This window comes from Colletotrichum costaricense, assembly GCF_030867565.1.
Source record: "Colletotrichum costaricense strain IMI 309622 chromosome Unknown Scaffold_26.1, whole genome shotgun sequence".
In the NCBI taxonomy this organism is placed as follows: Eukaryota; Fungi; Ascomycota; class Sordariomycetes; order Glomerellales; family Glomerellaceae; genus Colletotrichum; species Colletotrichum costaricense.
Genome location: NW_026848255.1, coordinates 61,766 through 83,733, shown reverse-complemented (window position 1 = coordinate 83,733; position 21,968 = coordinate 61,766). Strand labels below are relative to the sequence as shown.

The following is a 21,968-nucleotide window of genomic DNA, read 5'->3' as shown; positions in this document are numbered from 1 at the left end:
GTTGGCAGGCTGAAGAAAATTTTATCATGAGGATTGAGGCAGGTGGGCACGGGATGGAGGGCACAGCAAGCTCGGGAGGTTTCTCGGCCCGACACCTAAAGCCGCCCCGCCTAAATCCATGGTCGTGTTCCAACCTGGAAGTCGCGACGTTGGCCGGTGCACCTGCCTACTATCGGAGCTGGGATGTCCCAAGCCTCCGCCGGCTCCGTTGCCGTGTCCGATTGAGGAATGCATGAGAAAACCTGCGGGGGAAATTAGCTTGTTGACGATCGCGGGGAGACATGAGTTAGTAACTTAGCTGAGATCGTAAGATCAGTCACTTACTCTCAACGATAGCGGTGGTAGCTTGGATCAACATGACTAAGTAGTCACCTCATGTACCGACTTTCTGCCTGAATCAAACAGCCTCACCAAAGCACAGCCTCCACAGCGAGGCTCAACATGTAAGGTAGACTGGATGGCCATGTGTTTTCTCCATTGCTAGCAGTTGCAATTATACGATCTGGCTAAGTGCACGTGAAGGTCTCGTTACTTTTGGCCCTAAGTCATTCATATGGTCAGCACCCTAAGGATATCCCCTCCGTGCTTCGAGAGGAAGAGCTGAGGCGCAGTATCTGTTCTTTCCACACTTTGCAAACTACAAAGGAACTCCTTGCGAGCGAGTTGTTTATATCCCCAAATTAAGGGGTCCAGTGGTTTCGAATGCATGATGAACTATAGCCTACAGAGCTTCAGTATTTTGTCAACTAATCGATATAACGCATGAATGAGGCTGGGGCTGAAGATTCCGGCCCGTGTGTATGCCAAAGTCAATCAGATGAAAACTTGGAGCTAGCAGAACAACACAGAGTTGACTTCTGAACAAGTCGACATCTTAGATCACAATTTTGAAGACGAGAATCATTCCGTTTCCTGTCTCTCGCATCCAAGGAGTTGTCGCAGATCATTGGCATTCGGGAAATACACAACCTCTCGCTCTGCTAGTCGCAAAGTTCAACGCTGCACGCTGGTTGATACCAAAAGGGCAATTCGTATTCATGTTTGAGTCCACAGCAATAGCTGATCATAGAGCAACTCTTCTACGACGAATACAAGCAGGCAAGTAGATGGAAAGTGTTTTTGCAAGCTTTGCATGATTGCCTATGCCAACTATCACCGTCGTTGGGGTTCAAAGAGCTTCGGCACCGAAAGGCACCTGAACTAATCAAGTCTCGGACTGGAATAGTTGTGAGTCCGGCTTCAGACCAATAACTCAGATGGCGCGGTGATTGGGTAAACCATTTTCGTCGCCAGCTGAACGGCAGCGCGAAGTCTCTTCAAGCGGGAAAATCAGTCGGTGCGGTTTCTTCTTCAATGAAATGTCACCCCTCTCCTCTGATTGGTCAGGATCGAAAGACTCGCCTTTGGTGGGAAACCCTCAAGCATGAGGTGCCCACCCCTTCCTATTCCCAGTAGCTCTCATAGAAGAAGACTTCAAGAATTCCAAAATTGACTACCTCAAAAGATTACAAAAAAAAAAAAAACACTAAATCTATGTTTTGGATTTCCTTCATACTTGGTTCATTTTCATAGTACTTGTAACGTCTAGTACTCCCCCCCAGCAATATGCAGGATCTGAGAGTGAAAACAGACGGAAACCAGGTTGAGAAACCGAGTGAACATGGTACAAATCGAGATGTCGAGCAGCAACAATCTATCGAATCCACGTACGAACAAGGTCCCTCAGTCTTCAAGTCTCTCGGTATTCTTGATCGGTTTCTAGCCGTCTGGATCTTTCTCGCCATGTTGATTGGCATTCTCCTTGGAAACTTTGTACCCAATGCCAGGCCAGCGCTGCAACAGGGTAAGTTTGCTGGCGTCTCTGTGCCGATAGGTAAGTTCTGACTCAACCGGCTCTTCAATACGTTATGCTTATAGACTCTAGCCGTTGGTCTGCTGGTGATGATGTACCCCATATTGTGCAAGGTTCAGTATGAGAAACTACACACTATCTTCCGTACGAGAGAGATTTGGATCCAACTCGGCTTCAGCATTATCCTCAACTGGATAGTGGCACCGCTATTTATGGTCAGCCTTCCATGCTTCCAAAGACAGTATCGAATAGCTGCTAACACAAAGGGCTTAGCTTGCCTTATCGTGGGCGTTCCTACCGGACAAGCAGGGTCTCAGAAACGGCTTGATTCTTGTTGGAGTCGCAAGGTGCATCGCCATGGTGCTGATTTGGACAAGCCTGGTAAGAACATCGCTAGTGATAACTTATACGCCCAAGGTATGCTGACACTGTTGGTTGCAGGCAAGAGGAGATGGAAACTACTGCGCGATTCTCGTGGCAGTCAACTCTTTTCTGCAAATCGTCCTCTTCGCCCCTGTCGCCCTGCTCTTCATTCGAGTAATAGGTCAGGACTACAGTATCTCATCTATCTCTTACTCGACAGTGGCCTCAGCAGTTGGCATCTTTCTTGGCATTCCTCTTGGTGCGGCCATCCTCACGCGGCTGTCACTGGTCTACACCACGGGGGTCGACACCTACAACAGCAAGGTCATACCTTTTCTGGCCCCGTGGTCACTCATCGGTCTTCTGTACACCATCATCGTCCTCTTCGCCTCTCAGGGCTCCCAAGTCGTCCATCAAATCGTCTCCGTGGTGCGAGTGGCGGCGCCGCTGGTGGTCTACTTCTCCGTCATTTTCTCGGCGACCCTGCTCGTCGCTCGCAGACTGGGATTCCGCTACGGCCTCGCATGCACCCAGGCCTTCACGGCGGCCAGCAACAACTTTGAGCTAGCCATCGCGATCGCGGTCGCGGCGTACGGGCCAGAGTCGGACGAAGCCCTTGCCACAACTGTCGGGCCGCTCATCGAAGTGCCGGTGCTTCTTGGACTGGTTTACTTTGTCAAGTGGTTTGCTAAGCGTTACAACTGGGAGGACTGAGCCGGAGCTTTCGCAAACGGCGCGATGAGACAAAAGCACATGTCGGTGTCATGGGGTCTAAGAGCATGCAGGAGCTAAGGTAGCACGAAAGTTTGCGGATGATGCCGTGCCGAAGGAGCTGAACTACCGATGCTCAATGTTGAGGGGAAACGAGTGCCATTTATGATAGCTTTTCAGAAGCAAGTGGATATCACTGCTTTGATAAATCGAAGTCCAAGTCGACTCCCAGGATTTTCGAAAGTGTCAGGTCCATGGTGTTGCAAGACGTCCACTGAACTTGGAATGATAAGGTAAAGATGCGGGGACCCTAGTGACTGAACCCTTGTCGGTCTTAGCGCACGTTGCGCTGCAACTGCCTGAAGTGACACCTCGGGTGCCCCAAGCTCCCTGTCACCGTCCGCTTCTTGTTCCGCCTTGGACAGGATCCGTCCAGGTTCCGACCGCCAACTTGATTGTCAACACTCATCTTGATAACCTACAATCTCCCAATCCGATCCTCATCAACCACCACTTCACGACCGATTCGAACGATCCGCCTCCGCAACGAGACTCGGGTAGTCTGCGACCCCCGCACTGTATTTCTCATTGTCAACTTTTCGGCAGAGTCAGAGCAGCGGGGCTCCGTATCGCGCATTGGACCCCTAGGAGAACCCCGAGAACTATTTCCACGCCTTGCCGGAGCTTCCCTCCCACGATCCCGCAATGGAGTCGCTTCCCCGCGAGCTGATCGATGCGATCCTCCGGCAATGCGTCGCTTTATCACCCCGAAATCACATCCTGGACCTGCGTCTCGTATGCAGGGCCTTCGACCGCTTCCTAAAGCCCTTCGCATTGAGGACAATCGCCCTCGAATTCAGCCGTCTCAGCAAGAACAGCCGGCGGCGGCAGCCGGATATCGATTCTCTTCAGACAATTGGATACCACTGCAAGTCCATGTACATTGACTTGATGGTATTGCGCGATGAGTGTAAGCTAGAACACCGTCCCGAGTTCGCGAATTGTTGCTGATCCACCAATAGTGGAAGTAGAATTTCTGTCAACCATCTTCGATCGAATACCCTCGATGAAGCACTTCGTCCAGACACTACAACGCCAGTACTGCATGTCACCTGCTAGCTTCACAACGCTGGACTACCGTCATACCCTCGAAACAATACTATTCAACTGCCAATTTGTTTCCTCACTACGCCTGAACCTCCCCTTTCAGCTCGTCGGCCACCGCTGCAATGCTGCAACAATGATTCTCGCGAATACCTTCTCCGCCTTCTCCCGCCGCCCGGAGGACTCTCTTCCACTCAAAACACTTGTGCTGGAGAACGTGTCTGACCAAGCTATTGTCGACCTATGGACCAACCCGTCCGATGTCCTTGCCATCATGCGCGCCATCCTCCAACTCGAGCACCTAGTAATATCCTTCCGTCGTCATGAAGTCGATCCTCCACGCGTGGCCTTTTACGGTACTTGTCTATGGGATCTAATCCACAATGCTGAGGCTCTACAGACCCTTTGTCTGTCCGGCACCGACGACGACCGTCCACCCAGAGGCCTCAAGCAAACAAAAGCCTGGAACATGACGATAGACGAGTGGAGGGCCCGCGCGCTTCCCTCTCCACCGATAACGCTTCCATGCCTGACGGCCCTCGAATTGAAGCGGGTTGAAATCACACCGGATGTCCTTCGATGCGCCGCACGCAACTTTGGCCAGACCCTACGCGAGCTGTACCTAAATGAGGTCTATCTGAAAGCGGAACAGGGTCATAACCTCAACGAAGACTCAAAGGAAATCCTATGGGTTGGTCTGCCGAATCAGCGGCCTGGTCTCCACGATGACTGGATGGCCATGATCATCCGGGAGTCGTGCCCGAAGCTCCAGACGTGCCGTGCTTCATTCCTCGGCTACGACCTATACACCCGTGACGATCTGCCTCCGTCACCCGCGCCCTCATCCCCCGATTTCGACTTCATTGACCCCTGCGGGCTCGGCCGCTCCATCGCGCAGCGCTTCGTCGAAGTGGCACTGGGCTGCTACCAGCCGCCGCAGTCGGACGGCTCACCCGTGTCTTACCTGCCGGCTCTGGCCTCCAACGACTACCTCCTCACTCAGATGCGGCCTAGAACACGCGCGTTGCGGGTCACAGAGTACGACGTTAATGCCTACCAGACGGCGGTGCGGAACTCCACGAGCGGTTGGCAACGCAGCATCGATGGCGTTTTCCCCAACTGCAATAGCGGCACCCTCGAAGAACTTCACTACATTGCCGAGACTGCTTGCCAGGGCATGAATGAGATCCAGAGGCAGCGCAATGAGCACGCCGGCCAAGGGGAAGGGGGCGAAGGCGGAGCCGGTGATGGCGAGAATGGCGGCGGCGGCGGAGGAAACCTGGCAGAGAATCTGCTGAATCTGAACTTTGCAGAGGAGTGATGGAGTTTCCCGAGACGTTGCACATAATGGGTAGGCTACTGAGTAGCATTGCACGACTTTGTCAACATTACACGGACTGTTCTTTTTGAAATGTTCTCAAAGACATGGATGGATTGGTCGCGGCCAAGCGTTTGAACGATACGAAATTTTGCTTCCTAATAGCAGCGATGGCAAGCTGGTCAAATGGTTTCTCTGGTAGAGTGTGTGCTACCATTCTTCTTCTTCATTATACCCCTCCAGCCCTGTTCTAGAAAATTTCAATTGCTTACTATGCCTAATGCTCCTTTTTTTGAAACCCTCCTTTATATATGATGATGATGTTTCGGTCATAATGCTAGCGGTAGTCAATGGCCTTTTCCGTCTCTAGCTCGTAAGATAATTCCCAAATCGAATGCAGCCACCCTCTCTTTGAAAAACAGGCGAACTAAATTCTAGATTCCTTTCGTAGAATAAAGTTTCATCCAAAATGTCATGAAATGCGCCTTTCTCTCTCTCTCTCTCTCTCTCTCTCTCTCTCTAGTCTAGTGACCGTTGACGCCGTTGGAGCCGTTCTTCTGCTCCGCGACGGCCTTGTCGAGGGCCTGCAGGACATCGCGGCGCAGGTCCTCTGCGTCCTCGACACCGCAGCTGATGCGGACGAGGTCGTCAAAGACGCCGACGGCCTCGCGCTGGTCCTTGGGGATACCGGCGTGGGTCATGCTGCTGGGCACCTCGACGAGGGACTCTACGCCGCCGAGGGACTCGGCGAGGGTGAAGATGCGGGTGAGCTGGCAGAAGCGCTCGGCGGCGGCGTGGCCGCCCTTGATGCGGAAGGAGAGCATGCCGCCGCCCATGCCGTTGCGGTGCTGCTTCTTGGCGATGGCGCGGTGCGGGTGGGAGTCGAGGCCGGGGTAGTTCACGGCGATGACGTTGTCCGAGGCCTCGAGGGCCGTGGCGACGGCGGTGGCGTTGGTGGAGGCCTCGCGGGCGCGGAGGTGGAGGGTCTTGAGGCCGCGGTGGGCGAGCCAGCAGTCAAAGGCGGAGGGGACGGCGCCGATTGCGTTTTGGAGGAAGCCGAGGCGTTTCTTGAGGTCCGGGGAGTTGAAGGCCGCGACGCCCATGACGACGTCCGAGTGGCCGTTGATGTACTTTGTGACGGAGTGGACGACGATGTCGGCGCCGAGGTCGAGGGGGTTCTGGACGTAGGGGGAGAGGAAGGTGTTGTCGACGACGACCATGATGCCGTGCTGGTGGGCCTGGGTGACGACGGCGCGGACGTCGACGAGGCGGAGGGTCGGGTTGGAGGGGCTCTCGATCCAGACGAGCTTGGTGGCCGGGGTGATGTGGGCCGAGATGTCGACCTCGATTTCCGGAGTGAAGGTGACTTTTACGCCGTGGGCTTTGGCGACCTGGGTGAAGTAGCGGTGGGTGCCGCCGTAGACGTCCGAGACGGAGATGACGTGGGAGCCGGCGGCGAGGGACTGGAGGACGACGGCGGTGGTGGCGGAGCCGGAGGAGAAGGCGAGGGCGTATTTTGCGTGCTCGAGGGCGGCGACGGCCTGCTCAAAGTTGTCGCGGTTGGGGTTGCTGGAGCGCGAGTACTCGTAGACGCCGACGGGCTTGCCGACGCTGGTCTGGGCGAAGGTCGTGGAGAGGGAGATTGGCTCGATGACGGCGCCGGTGACGGGGTCGTGGGGGGAGCCGGCGTGGACGGCGAGGGTGCCGAAGTTGTGAACGGGCGAGGGCGCCCGCGGAGGGGTCTCGATGGGGTGCTCGGCGACGGGGACGGTCATTGTTGCGCAACTTGCGATGGAGGGGTTCGTTGTTTCGTGATAAGAAGAGCTTTGGCGGGGTAATAGATTGCGACTATCTTCTGAAGTGAGAAGAAAGGATGAAGAGTCGAGGGTATCTAGAAAATGCAGAAAGAAGGATGAAGAAGAAAAAAAAAAGTAGGCTCGAGAGAAAAATATCCGGGCTACGTCTCGGGGTTTGTGCGAAATAAAGTCGACGGTAACCGAGTCGAGTCGCGGGGTCGTTTTTTTCTTGTAGTTTGTTACGTTATGAAGAGTAAAAAAAAAAAGTAGCTCGAGTCTCGGTAGGATGTTTAAGGTGGAAATTGCCCCGCTACACTCCGGTGACCGAAAAAGACGACGGTGCTTTGTGTCGGGGATGCCCCAAGCTCCGAATTGGTAAGTAGGAATCAATCACGCAATCGCGCGCCTGCTGACCAAGACGGTCTGGTTTTGGTGAGTCAATGGGCTGATTTTGGTGGTTGGGGGTGGTAGCTGAGGTGTCTAGACGGGCTGAGAGAGACGTTTTCGGTGGTTTGTTGTTTCTGATTATCGTCAACCTCTGGTCTTATTTACTTTGCGCCCTTGTCTTGGAGGGGCACGTTGAGGTACCGGGGTTTGTTTGGCGGAGACTGGCGGTCTGCGAGCAGGGAAGAACGAGCTGCTCCAATGACTCCCGATTATTCTCACGGGTTGCAGCTTTGCGTGGATGGTTGAGAATGGCGCAATCCGGAGCTATGCAAGGCACTGAGCTCTTGTAGGCAGGTGATGAGGTGCTCGAGGGATTCCCCAGGGTTTTCGATCGGAGTGATCGGAGTGATCGGGAAGGTCCAAGATACGTGTGTGGAGGGGCTACGCAGTAGTGTGACTGTGTAAGGCAAGGTAAGGTAAGGTAGTGTAGAGCTCAGAAATGGGCAGAGGTTTATATGAAAGCACATCTTATATCTCGGTTTCCCCCTGGATGACGCCTTCGATTTCAAACATGTCAAAAGATTCCCCAAGCACACACCGCCTCCTGCTAGAAGCTGACGCGATTGAACAGGGCGCAGGCTGAAAGCCTGAGAACGAGCTGGAGCTGAAAATTTGATGAGCAAACGTGGTTCGATGAGCTTCCGTCATCACAAATCCCAATGATGCACAATGTAGAGTTTGCCTGTCGCTGTCCTTTTTTTTTCTTTCCCTTTTCGCCGACCAAGGTAATACTACCTGCCTCGACTGGTAGGTATGTATCCGTAAGCTGCCTTTGCTGACAACACCTTAGTAGCGCACACCATGGCATGGGCACCTTGAGGCAAGTGTCAACCGTTGCGGCACACAATTCCGTAACAGGGTCCTTTTTTCGGGGTCTTGGCTCCGCAGGTCCGCATTGCTGACATATCGAGTTCTTGCATGGGAATTTTTTTGCTGTACCTTGAAAGATAAGGCATGGTGAGGTGGAAGAAAGCTGCAAGCTGCATGTGGTATCATTGCGCACCAGAGATTGGCCAGTACCGGGGAAGAAACTCAAGGCCGAACGGGGGGGACCTAATAGAGCAGAGCGGCCGGGAGAACTGCGGAAAGGTGGGGTACAAGAAACCCGGCTCGGCACAAGCGGCGGCCAGCTTCGGCCCTACGTACTGTGTACAGGCTTCATAATCCACCTTCCTCCTCGCTTTCTTTCCACTCTTCTGACTAATGCAACCGCTTACAATATCCTATCTCGAACCCCAACAACCACCGTGCTACCTCAGAAAGCGAAGCTCAAGGTTTTCTCTGGCGGACAACCACACTCCACCTCATCCTACCTTACTGTATTACTGTACGGACAGGTAAGGTATTAGATAGTATGATAGATAGTCCACCACACCATCACCACCCCTCCGGCTCCCAGACAGCCGCCTCCTCACCCCAACTCCCTGCCTTACACTCACCTTGTACTACACCGCACACACAACAAGCTTTCACGTCGAGAAAAACTGTCAACACACTCACCAGTCCCTGCCACACACCAAAACAATGCAAGTGTCGTAAACGCGTTAAAACGGGCCAGCGGCCGAATTTGACAGGCTTGGGGTTGTTTTTCTTCTCAAATCCTCTGGCTGGGAAAAGTGGCAAATACCCGGGCGGGCGTGGGCTGGGGTGCGCAAGGGGGCAGGGAGGAAGAAGGAGGGAATTCGCCTAAGCTTACCCATGCCATTGGGACAGCTCAAGGGAAATGGGTTCCATCTACGGATTTGGGGAGCGAAAGGGGGGCTTCTGAGCGTTTTCACATGTTACATCTGGGTCGCAGCAAAAGAATAAAAACGAAACTTCCAACCGCCCCCCTTCGACAGCACATCGTCAACAAAACAAGGCCACGAGACCACGGGCACAGCTCGGCCCAATTCGGAAGGTCTTTCGCGTATAGGTCTCCCAGTTGTTTCTTCCCCGTCTGCCAGACTGTCGGACTATTGCGACCATGTTCCCTGGTCGTCCATCCAGCATAGCCAATTCTGCGGGAGTAATTGCGAATAGGTAGGTAAAGGTGAGTACGTAGGGCCCGTAGAGGTCACGTTAAGGTGTGTGTTCGCCCTCTAGGTCCCATTCTTTCTTACAAATTGATCTGCCTGGGTTCACACACAGCCTGCCTTACCTTTGTAGAGCTGGTAGGTGCCTTTTGCCCGTCTAGGCTCACTCAGACACCACCACTAACCTACCTTACCTTACGGATACCTTCCATTATCAACTTACCTAGCCACACACGGGTACGTTACGACACTCGGCCTCTTTACGAGCGACTCGCGTTGGAGAAAAGACTCCCCTTCATCCTATCGTCTGTGCCGCCCTCCATGCTCGCTCGGACTGCGCAAGGATAGCCGGCCAGCCTTACGCCCACGAAGAAAATTAGTCTGTCACTAAAACGTTGTCTCGAAACCTTGTTCGAAGCTCTGCACCCACAGCACAGGCGCTGGCGGCGATCACGGCCCTTTTCTCCTTTGGGAAGTGTTGCTTTTTTTGGTACTGGGTCCACCCTGCTCTCCGGCTTGGGCGTCCTTGCATGTCAAGGTCAAAAGTCAACCCTTCTCAAAACTGGCAGGCCGCAGAACGAACATGCCTACGTGACAGCATAGTACGGAGTACAATCATACAGAACCGGCCGTTCGCGCCCTTCCGTCTATCGCCGATCATTGCAGAAATGCCGTGCCGTCTTGGCGGACTCAGCTCTCTCGATGGACCATATTCTCAGACGGCGGTACCGCGTCCATCTGTTCTCTATATGTCAAAGGCGCAGACGCCATAAGTGAAGGACCAGAGTTTGAAAGCAATTGGGAACAACTTGCCAAACGAAACGCTAAGTCCGAATAACCGATTGCCCCTTTCAAACGAAAGGTCCGCGGCCTTGCTATGCGCAGTCATCCAAACAATACTCATATCGACGCCCTTTTACATACCTTGTATGCACTGTCGGCGATGCCAGTGTCATCTTGAATACTGACTCTAGGTATGAGAAGGTACGCATGGCGCGTCCACAAAGGCTTTTCAACTCTGAGACAAAATTCCAAGGCTCAGCTTTGCGTTGCCTTTACCTCTCTGCTAGCCTTCACGTCTTGCTTCAACGAAACAAAACAATTGGCAGTGACACATCGAGAGCCGCTGGCAGAGATAGCTGCAAAATATTCCGTTGAATACAATTCGATACTCGTAATGGAATAATGAGTGATATTCCCCTGCAGAGGTACCCCTCTCACGAGTGACCTGGAAATTACTTGGGAGGATCGCCCCAAGAGGTTACGATACTGTCGACCAAATGGCGCGTCGTCCAAATATCGTGCTTCATTTCTCCGGGACTGACTATTCAGCTTGGCTAGCATCGACTGTGGGGTATATTCCGTCAGCCGCAAGCTATCAGAGAGTAAGCTTCAGATGAAGTCCGATTTGAAAAGCCGTATAATTGCCTACCTTGTTACATGGCAACCTTTGGATGGGCCCGAAGAGGCTGGTGTCGCGAGTGAACTGGTGGGTGAAGTGGCTGAGGTATAGTCCGTAAACATCCACGACTCGTTGCTCTACCGACTAATCGAGATCGATAATCGACTGAGCTTACATTTACAGATCTGTACGCTACAGTTTACATGTCGAAGAATGCCAAGAGCGTATAAGGTTGGTAGTTGCTCAAAGGCTTCTGTCAGGAGCCGTCAATCAGTTACACTCAGCAGCCCTTCCTTCGAATTGGTGTATAACCACGTTTCCAATTTGTGAACTAGCGGGCGAACCTGCAGATGCGACTTGTGAGTTTGCTGATCTCAGCGCCGGTTGACTCGGTTGGATGTCACAAAGGGTTGCTTTCGGCTCAATGCGTGGCTACATCTGGCCGAGGCCCTCGCTTCTTTTCCGGCGCATTCGACTAGGTAATGCACTTAGCAAGCGGTAAACCTGCAACCTGTAAGTCTCGTGAGAGTCAACTTTGATGTCAGTTACCTTGGAGCAAGTGCATTTCAACCGATGTTTTGCTCACTTCAATCGAGTGTTCTCTCGGGTGAGACAGACTTGAAGCGGCAATGGCACTAGGCCCGAAAAGAGCACCAACTCCCAAACCCTTTCAACCCTGTAGGATAGCCGTTGCATTGCTGTTTGCGAACCAATTGTCCATGCTCGTGACAGTCAACGACGGATTGAGCTGGCCGGATCATCGTTGTTGGCTCTTCGGCCTGTAATCCGACTCCGATGAATCAATGCCATCCGCGGCCCCGGACGCTATCGACCCCTCCAACCTAGAATTGCATCATTCTTGTCAAGCGTCTTGTCAACGTTCCATCCGGTGGTCGGAACAGCGGACAAGCCGCGGGGGGGAAGTCGGTAGCGTCCCCGCCAGTCCGGGGTTGTCCCAAGCAATGTCTGTGGGCAAGCCCATGTGCGACATCAACCATGAAAGGCTTGGCTCTTTTTCATCTTTGATAGGAGGGTTCTTCTAGAAACCCTCCTTACCTCCTCTCCGGCGGCCGGCGGTTATTGTTGCTGTACGCTCCGTATGTTTGCGTATCTAGCCTTGCCTCATGTGCTAGATGCCGGCCGCATCACCCAAACTGCTCTTGGTTCCCTCCTCACGCCAGCTCCATGCAAGACCCCAGGATTGTTTCAATCGACATGCCTTGCATGTGCGGCTTAATCGACGGCAAGGAAAAGAGGTGTCCAAGCCTCCTTCAGATCTACGTCAGCCCCCTTTCCTTCCCGTCACACCCCTCGGATGGCCTGGACTCCGACCCAATGGCAGGTATAGGGTTCCTGCGCGCACACCACGCCCGCGAGTTCTTGGAGCTCTTTGATTCGACCATGGTGGCCGCCATTCAACCTTGGAGGACATCCCATCCCGTCCTATGCTAGGTTTCCACACACTTGTAGATCGCAGATCATATTGGTTGGCGATTATCGACGGAACGTTTTGCCCAATTAAACATGGATTTGATAAGTTCAACGGGCGCCACACCTTGGAAACAAGAGCTCGTGGCGATGCAACAACTGTATATGGGAACCAGCGCGTCGACAATGTTCATCTGCCGACATATCCTTTGCAGCACTTGATAGCCAGTTGACGCATCGCTGCGGTTGCATGTCTCGTGAGCCGTGCGTAATGCTTAAGCTGTTAAAGAGAAGCAAATGAGGCTGCAAAGGTCCAACGGACGGGGTTCGGCGGGTTTTCCACGAGGATGGACAACGCGGAGTCGGGTTCATGAATTTCGTTCGTCTGACGTTTGGCCTATCTGCCGGGCTTCACCGTCGGGCAATCTCTGTGTGTTCTACAATCCGCCCGGACCATGCACGCTCGTCATCCCTTGCCCCCGACTCATGTTGGAGGAAACTTCAGATTTTGAATTTTTCCTCTCCTGCCGGCAAAGATGCCGGAGGAAAAGAGGAGTCGGAGGTAGAAAGTGTTTTGAAAAGGATACCAGACGATGTTGGTGCTGGCACTGAGAGCAGGGCTGAGGGATGGTTTGACATCTCACCCTACCCTACCATTAGTCTTCCGGCAACCAGAGGCGACAACGAGAACGACAAGAAGTGAGGGTTTCTGTTTGACAGAGACAACTGGCGTAAGCTCGCAGGCGCTCTCCTCCGATCCGTCCGCTCACCCGCCCGCTCCGTGTGGGAGGTTGTCTCGTCGTGGGGTCATGCCGACCAATCTCGCAGCTTCTCGGCCTTGTCGTCTCTACTCGTCCATCAAGAAGCGAAACGCCCAAGCGGGGACACCGCGGACTGTTAGTCCTCCACTGTCCACTGCATGGTAAGGGACTTTCTTGTAGGGAAAAAACGCACGGCGCAGTTCTTGCTTTGTCAGTGGGAAACGGTACCCGTTGTGGTCGTTGCGGTGGGCACGCAGGGTGGTAGGTAGACGTTGCAAAAGCCATGGGGTATTTGACTGTGACGTTTGAACTCTGAACCCTGCCCTACTCGGTCTTACTGCCTTGCACTTACTGCCTTGCACTTGCTGCCGCTGCCCAGCTGGTCGGTGTGTTGGCCACAGCGGACGGGGACCGGGCCCGATGAAGTTGACTTGTCGGGTTCGTACTCCGTACCTCGTACCTTATTCAAAGTGTAGTCTTCAGTAGGCGTAGGCACGGGACTGGTTGTGAATGGTGAGCGTGAGCGAGCGCACATGTCAGGCAGTTCGAGGTAGATGACACGATGGACTCAACTGGACGATTGATACCCCAATGTGTGTACTTTGGGATATTCTCGGCGCTGAATTCGTAGGGACTATTATCCGCAGCAAGAATTCCCCATGTTGAGCCGCCTATGAAAGTACTTGGGGGGCTGCAGGGGTCAGGAAAGTTGTGCATTAGCCCTAGTGGCTACATTCTATACTCCGAAGGTTCGTAGCATATACGTATGCTCTCCGTAGACTGCAGCTATGCATGTTGGCTAGGTATTCGCCCGTCGATCCTGTTAATCCGTTTTCCTTGTTGATGTCGTCGGCTCCGCGGATTTTGGTCTGATTGTCGGACTGTGTATCCTTACGGATTGTGGTAGTGTTGTGTGAGAGCAAGGTGTGGATCTTGTCAGTGTGGACTATGGCGTGGCGGAGCATGACGGTGACAGACGTAAAGTCCCATGTGTAGCTGGAGTTTTACCCGGTAGGAAGTAAGGTACTTGCCAATTGTACGGCGGCAAGGAGAGACGGACTTGTACCTGCCTATCCGTCCGGCAACAAGGTTAAGAGGTACCTCTGGTATTACTGTGGGGTCTGAGTTGACAATTCGCCGCAACTCGATTCGGTCAGCGTGGAGGGCAAGCTGCACAGCCCGCAGCCCGCAGCTCACGGCCCACGGCCGCAAATGTCAGTGACTCTGCTCCCCATCCGGGCCATTCCCCCCTGCACCTCCTTCTCCTTCCATTCTGCCCCACGACAGCACAGCAATCAGCGGGCAACCACAACATAACCGTTCAACGCTAGACAGGAAGGGGGAAAAACGTCTTTTCATTCTTCAGACAAGAAAGAAAGAATCAAAACTTGTGACTTTGACACCGTTCCCCGACCCCCAGCCTCCCCCGACGCCGAGATTGACACACCTCGTCACCTTGACTGCAACAACCTGGATGTTACAGCCAGCCCGGCGTTCAACTCGACTTCTCCCAACCTTACCTTGATTGCTCTTCCTTGCTTCAACTCAAACCCTACCTTCCACCTTAGGTAGCCTCCTTCTCTTATTTGCCTCCACTGCTTACACCTCACAAAAGGCACTTGCACCCAGCACTGCCAGTACTTTGGTCCAAGCTTTGGGCCTGGTCCATCCTCTGTCTCCTCATAACAAGTTGCTCTCTTGCTCTTGCGATACGGATTCCCTTTCTGGTCTTATTGTTTTGTTGATTTTTGGGTATCCGTACGGAGTTGACGGTCCCATAAAGAGAAAGGACCAGCACTTGGGCCCACAACAGCGCAAACGCAACACGCATATCCCCGGGCCCCCGGTCCCTCGAACCCCGAATCGTCAATCTCCACAACTACAACTTAGCCAGTCTACCCCGAAACTTCGACACCATCATTCACTTCATTTCTTTTCTTCCTTCCATTCCCATCTGCCTCATTCAACTGCCCTTGGCGCCTGTCAACACCTCAAAGACAACCCCGCCCCCAGCTTTCTTCAACACCTGCACCACGTCAATAAGATTGCCTTCCTGTTATGCTCCTCGGCCCCTTATATTTGAGCCCCCACGAGACACAGACGTCGACGTCAACATTGACCCCCCAGTTGACGACACGTGAAGACCAACCCACGCTCACCTTATAGAGTGGGACCCCGCCGACCTGATAACTGCTTTGGCACCCAATCGTCAACATCCTCAACTGTCGCCAACATGCCTCCGAGAAGATCACACAAAAAGTCGAGAGCCGGCTGCAAGCGTTGCAAGTCGCGCAAGATCAAGGTACTGTCGCCCCTCTACAGACTTCGCTTCCGGTCGCCTTTACAAAGTATGCCTATGTTGGCTGACATTGGCAACCTGATAGTGCGATGAAGTCCACCCAAGGTGCGGCAACTGCCTCAAGCACGGCGTGCCTTGCGACTTCGAGAACCCCGACATGTTCGACGAACTCCTCACCGCCCTCACACCCTCGAATACCCAATCGTCACAGTCTCCCATTGACAGAGCCTCGTCCACAGCACCATCCCCATCAGCACACCGGGCAAAGACTCCCTCTTTTTCTGGCTCGCCACCTGCCATGAACTGCTCACCGCTCTACACCACTCCATCTACTGCTGCCGTATCTGCCACGACGACACCTAGTAATCGACTTCTTGAGTTACGGTTGATGCACCAATTCACTTCCATGACCTCCCGTACGCTAGTGGTGAACACACCCGCCACGCAGGATATTTGGACAAACACGGTTCCGAGGCTGGCCTTCGGCGGTGCCACCTACCTGGCGGATGCTATGCTTGCCGTGGCTGCATTACACCTGCGCTCTTTCAATCCAGACGACAGGGCCCTCATCAGAGCATCTCATTCGTACATGGCATCTTCGCTAGCGGCATATTGCACAACTTTGCAAAACGGCATTACTGAGGCCAACGCAGAGTCTCTCTTCCTCACAGCAGCTCTGATTGCTTTCCAGTCAACAGCTACACGAATCTTTATCCGCGACGAAGCCGACCCGAGCGACCCTTCAAGCGCCTATTCTCTACCACTTTCTTGGTTCCACGCTTTCCAGGGTGTCAAAACGGTCGTGGCAACATCTTGGCCTTGGATTCGCAATAGCGGCGTTGTAATTCCCATCATCGACTCGCAACCCGTCCTCCAGCTGGATCTCGATGCGACCTCGCCCACCTCTTTCTTTGGAAAGTTGCTCGACAACTTGGACGAGGAGCTTCAAACCGAAGACACTCTTATGGCTATGTCAACTAGGCAATCGTACCAGCATGCTATCGCCGTTCTCAACTGGGCACACAAATTGCCTCATCGCGGCGCCGCCCTCGCTTTCCCCGCCACCGTGTCAAAGCGCTTCATTGAATTGCTAGAAGAGCGTCGACCTCGCGCCCTGACGATACTTGCTTGCTTCTTCGCGCTGCTGAAAGGATTCGAGTCAGCAGTGTGGTGGCTAGATGGTGTTGCTCGGAGAGAAGTCATGGGCATTGTCTCCCAGTTTGAAGCCACAAGCCCTTGGTGGGAGCATCTTGAGTGGCCCGTGCGGATTGCACTCTACAAGAACACCATCATTCCACCAGAAGTCTGGGGTTCAGACTGGGTTACCGAGGAAAGCAAGGCAGAAAAGGGCCACAACATGACTGCCGAGTCCTTTGTGAACCACATCGAAATTCTGACTGGTGTTTTTCAAAAAGCACAGCAAATCCCGGTGACGGGCATCACAGTCCCGGCGAACGCAGTGTAAGCGCAACAGCTGGCTATTACGCAGACACACTCGACGTATGGGATCACGCAAACTCCAGATTGGCGAATGCTTAGATTGGCCGATCTTGACGGCACGAGACGTGCACATAAGAATGGAATGGTAGGAGTCACGGATATTAGGAGTTTCATGTGGCAAGGCTGCGGGTGGGTAACCTCTGGACGGAAGGCATTACGCATAGACAGGTCACTTTTGTTTCGACTTTACTTGTCTCCTTGCGGACCACAGGCCGTTCAGAGGAAAGGACGAGACGAGGATCTATCATCATCATCACAACACATATGGGTCAGGATTTTATGAGGGACTGTGGTCAAGCATTTTCGCGGGAATGGATGGGTACGGTGTTTTTTTTTTTTTTTCGGATATCATATAACGGCTGATAGCGGGGTTCTACAGCCAGGACAGCTCAGGCAGAGCAGATCTTTGACACATTTCTAGCATATGAATTTGATGACATCACGGATTGGACTTTTTGGAGAAATGAAAACAAGGCCGGACAAGTTTTCCCTGTGACGAGGGACCACCCCTGAAAAGAGACGAACAGACGTTGGATTGTCCCGGCCATGTGCTTGCCTAGCCAAATATGCCATCTGCTTGCATACAAGATTTGACAGCTGCTTACCGGTAGTTAGATGATGTTGTTTGCTCAGTTCGGACGAGTTTTCCCGACACACTCTCTTTTTGGCGATGCCGAGGGGCGGCCAAGTCAATGTTCATGCGCGCCATGTGATTGACGTCTGCCGGCCGGCCGGTCCTGTGCCGCACCTTTCCAAGGTTCTCTCTCTCTCTCTCTCGCTTTTGCCGCAAGCTCTTCCAGTAGAGTGTTTCCAAGGCAGGTCTTACCGCTGGTATCGAGGCTTACTGAACCATGAACCACCTTTTCTTTTTCTTAGGGGCTGTTCCATCTTAGCTTTTTGGTTACGGTAGATCTGGCCGATCTGTGTTTCTTGCCCCCTCTAGGCTTCTCTCGACCGTTGTGCCCTGTCTGCCGGGTGTCTGTTGCCGAGGTTCCCTAGGCCCTGGCCTTCTTCAGAGAAGCGAGGTCTGGATTCCTTTCACTTGAGACGAGGGGGCCTTTGTGTGTACACCCACTGTTGATGAGAGCAGGTCCTCAAGCATGTGGGTGCCCGAATGAAGGGAAAGTTGGGAGAGAAAGCTGGAGTTGGCTGATGGGTGCTTGACATATGACAGGCACGGGTTGGAAGTAGTCTTCTAACCTGAACTCTGGGCATGTGGATATAAATAGTATACTGTCCGTTTATGGACAAGAAGAGAATCATCGGGGAAGCCTCCCCGCTTCGATACTCCCGACCGGGAAGGAAAAGCGGGAAAATGGGGCTCAAGGACGTTGACTTGTTGTCGGGGCCGCGGAGCGCCGCAGGAGAGGCGGAGAACGGGGATAGTAGGCGAATGGAGGCAAGAAGCGAAACACAGGAGGCTCCTCTCCGCGTAAAGCTACCTACCCCAGGGAAGTGAAGGTGACGACGCCTCCGGCATTGCTTGACTCGGGGGGGACCGGAGGACGGGGGTTTCGGTGTGGCGAATGGAGGATTATATGGGGGTACTCCCGAAGGCGGTTTGGATAGTTGGTTGCGGCTGTGGGTAGGTAGCGAGCGGCCAAGCGGTTTAAGCGGGCATCGGGGGGGACCATCGGAGTCGGTTGTTAGGTTGGGCTCCGTGGTCCTTCGGCATAGAGTGGGATGAATCATTTGACCCGCGGGTGAACCTGCGAGGGAGCAACGAAGATCTGCCGTGCGTGACTGGGCTTGACTTGCGGCGCATAGCGGTGGTCGTGGGGGTATGTCTCGGGAATGAAGGAGGTTTCTATGCCGAGCTCGTTCTGTTGGAGAGTAGTTTACGTATTCAAGAAATGTTGAACCCCGTCCCTGCGACTTGATACTCCCGTCAAGGTGTGTAGGTTTCAAGTGCCGGGTGATATTTTCGGTCTTGTCACGACGGGCATAGGAAGGTTGACTTTGACAGTGGGCTGTGAGTAGAACCCCAGAACCTCGGGGTTGGGTTTGTATCAAGTAGCGATGTTCGCTCGGCAGTGGTTCCAACGTTTGTCGTCTTGATTTTTAGAGTTTGCCCAAGCTTGGGACGTCAGTGGACGACTCGTACTTTGGATTTTTCCGGCGGTTAGGGATAGCCTCATGTAAGAGAATGGACGAGCGGCCAAACCAGTTCAGTCATAGTTACTTTGGTAAAGTAGTTCCGTTTTGAGTGTCCTGTTCGTGAACCTGCATGACCACGTGTATTTAGAAAACCGTGATCAAGAGACGTCAGTGAAGAGGGCGGCTCGGGCTTTTGGACCCGGCAGGAGGGATGACCATGGTGTAAGGATTCGATGAACGGATTCGCCATGGGGCTGAGCAACGTCCGATTTGAGTGTTCTGTTCGTAAACCTCGAGTGCGACCACGTGAATTGAGCTGGAACAATAAGAGAGCAGGTTCTGGGATTATCAGTGGACGACTCGTATTCTGTGTTCAGGTAAGGATGTATTATCGCGAGAGTTGAAAATCAGTCAGCTAGATGTAAGCGTTTTGTGTTCGAAATCCTGTTCTTCGTCTTGGGAGACCGCGTGCGCGGAAACCTTGGTCAAGAGGCTTTGATAGTTCAGCAGCATTCCTGACAGCTTGCGAAATTATTAGCCACCGCTGTAAAAGCTTGCAGTCAACGTCAGTTCTGTCGGCGGCGAGCTTGCTGAGACCAAGCCAAGGTTGGGTCATCGGTTTCTCTTGAAGAGATTTCTAAACCTTAGCATTAACCACTCCCAGTAACCCAAGATCCCGCCGGCAGTGAGTGTCGCAATCGAGTATGCCTAGGCAGAGTTGTCCCTCGCTCATTTCACGCCTCAGCATCCCGACTCTCCTTTCTCAGACTGAGAGAACGGGATCCGGAGGCTGGTCGTATTGGGAAGGTCGCCTATTTGTTTACCCGGCCCCTTTGCCCCATAGCTACCATACGGACGAGATGCTACTCGGAAGACATCCAATGCCCGTAGAAGACTGCCTTGACAGTTGTCAACTCACTAGGCTAGGTTCATCTATTGATCTAGTGCCCTCGACAACAACTACCACGGCATCGAGAAGCTTCCATGGAACCAGTTGTCACAAGCCAACCGGTTTCACTGCCAACATCATCCCGCATCTTCGATGAACTGCAGGTTGAGAAAGAGAAAGACATCATCTAGTGGGGTAACAATCGTGGGGTAAAGACGAAAAAAAACTTTAACAAAGTGACAGCCAGCCAGCCGCCCCAGGATCATGAAGTTTCCACGAATCTATTCTCGAAAAGAGCCGGAATCCGGGGCTAGTGGTTTTGTTCTGGGGCAACTTGACGATGCATCATTGGCGCGCATCCCATCGTTGGAGCCCCACGGGCCACTGCTAATCTGTTTTTTTGGCGACTGCCCGCTATTACTGCACGTAGCTGACCTGACGACATCACGATCCACGGCAAATATTCGAAAAGAAGCAGCGAGGTCACAGTCACACACAGTGACACATGGTGCGGGATGGGCTGCAGCGACGAAGCGAGCCGAGTCCCGTTTCCCGGGGTAAAGTAGTGTGCTCCGTATTGGGCGAGAAATTGCTGCCCTCGTGACGATGTTGCACCACCCCAGCTTGGTCAAAGAAGAAGTTAGCGCCGACGGCTGTCATCTCAACTCGGATGGTATTCCGATCAACACATCACACTCTAACTTTCGCTATTGGATATCTGAATGTTCAGAGGGTGCGTCGAATGTTGGTCTGAAGTGATGATAAGGATGAATATTTGATCATTTACCGATTGATTGTGTTTCGACAATAAATGAATTATGAGGCAGATAATTGCCCTTCTCCGCGTTCTCGATAAGCCCGGAGAATTTGATAAGTCGGACATGAGGATGGACATTCGCTAAAGCTGCGCTCGGGGATAAGTTGCAGGTGTTCGGATCATGGCTCCGGACCAAGCTTATTTCAACATCCCCCCTGTCGAAATGTCAGCACGAAAAACCAAAATAGAGAAGGCTCTTCCGTTCTAGCCGGAAAGCAGCGATAGCCGCCATCGATTCTAGTGTAAACCTTGGGAAAAGGATACCACGTGTGAGGCAAAGCTCGCGCCAACGGCTTCCGAACACAATGTTTCGTTCTCTTTCTTTTCCTCTTCCTCTTTCAAAGGGCGATCTCGGAAACTGAAACAGACCAGGGATGAACCTGTTCAACCTGTCATCTCGGGTACGCAAGCCACTCCTCCGACCAGCTCGGGCCTTCTCTTACGACCCGCACTTTTGGCTGACGACTTTCCGGAGTGGCAGACGGCACTTATATTGAAAAGAGCGGGCTTATTGACGCCGAAGAGGGCGGCTGGATCACCTGAGTGCCCGCTACGCCAGAGAGTTGAGGGGCGCAGCTCGCTTGCTGCCCTCCCAGAGTCCCAGGCTCCCAGCAGCAAACGAAGGGGGTGGCCTAGGTTCGCCAAGTTGGGCCAAGTTGACAGAATGAGCAAGAAAGGGTGGGGAAAATAGGCCATGATTGGAGGAGTCGCCAATTCTTCCCTGACCAAGGAGTTGCGCGATGAAACGTCAAGCTCTCCACAGCCAACTGGGAAGGACGAGTAAATCGAGTATAGTCTAGTCAAAAGCTGGGTTGGGTTGCTTCTTGTTGGCTGTGGCTGTGGCTGGCCGGGCTGGCAGTTGGCTTTGGCAGTGTTTGGTAAGCAAACAGAAGCGGTTCGTCCCTTCTCTGCCGTAGCCGAGTACTGTAGTGTAGTACAGAGGATGGACTGGGCAATATGGATGAAGCAGACGCATGCCTGTCGGCTCCTCTTTGTCTTGTTAGTCTGACGGGTGTTGTGACCGGGGGAGGCTATACCAGGGTTACATTTCGTCTGGTGTCGCCTGCTGATTGCTGGTGAGTATTTGCTTCCGGTGACTATTGAAGCGGGGATTTCCAAGAGATGGGTTCGTAGGATCCCGTCAATTAGACGAAGGGACGGGACGGGTC

The 21,968-nt window shown here is 53.2% G+C and overlaps 5 protein-coding genes across 5 annotated transcripts; 4 read left to right on the top strand and 1 right to left on the bottom strand.

Annotated features, from left to right (window-relative positions):
* Positions 1 to 1,605: 1,605 nt before the first annotated feature.
* CCOS01_15836 (arsenical-resistance protein) lies at positions 1,606 to 2,929 on the top strand (the record flags this gene model as incomplete). The annotated part of the gene is made up of 4 exons (XM_060463974.1): positions 1,606 to 1,873; positions 1,925 to 2,067; positions 2,126 to 2,233; positions 2,294 to 2,929. The coding sequence occupies 4 exons, from the start codon at positions 1,606 to 1,608 to the stop codon at positions 2,927 to 2,929; spliced, it is 1,155 nt and encodes a 384-aa protein (XP_060305355.1).
* Positions 2,930 to 3,631: 702 nt separating this feature from the next.
* Positions 3,632 to 5,351, top strand: CCOS01_15835 (uncharacterized protein; the record flags this gene model as incomplete). The annotated part of the gene is made up of 2 exons (XM_060463973.1): positions 3,632 to 3,896; positions 3,949 to 5,351. The coding sequence occupies 2 exons, from the start codon at positions 3,632 to 3,634 to the stop codon at positions 5,349 to 5,351; spliced, it is 1,668 nt and encodes a 555-aa protein (XP_060305354.1).
* A 521-nt stretch (positions 5,352 to 5,872) lies between these two features.
* Positions 5,873 to 7,123, bottom strand: CCOS01_15834 (Cys/Met metabolism PLP-dependent enzyme; the record flags this gene model as incomplete). Its single annotated transcript, XM_060463972.1, has 1 exon — positions 5,873 to 7,123. One exon carries the CDS (start codon positions 7,121 to 7,123, stop codon positions 5,873 to 5,875), a length of 1,251 nt encoding a protein of 416 aa, XP_060305353.1.
* Positions 7,124 to 12,193: 5,070 nt separating this feature from the next.
* On the top strand, positions 12,194 to 12,460 carry CCOS01_15833 (uncharacterized protein; the record flags this gene model as incomplete). The annotated part of the gene is made up of 1 exon (XM_060463971.1): positions 12,194 to 12,460. The coding sequence occupies one exon, from the start codon at positions 12,194 to 12,196 to the stop codon at positions 12,458 to 12,460; it is 267 nt and encodes an 88-aa protein (XP_060305352.1).
* Positions 12,461 to 15,430: 2,970 nt separating this feature from the next.
* CCOS01_15832 (uncharacterized protein) lies at positions 15,431 to 16,961 on the top strand (the record flags this gene model as incomplete). The annotated part of the gene is made up of 2 exons (XM_060463970.1): positions 15,431 to 15,499; positions 15,582 to 16,961. 2 exons carry the CDS (start codon positions 15,431 to 15,433, stop codon positions 16,959 to 16,961), a joined length of 1,449 nt encoding a protein of 482 aa, XP_060305351.1.
* Positions 16,962 to 21,968: the final 5,007 nt, after the last annotated feature.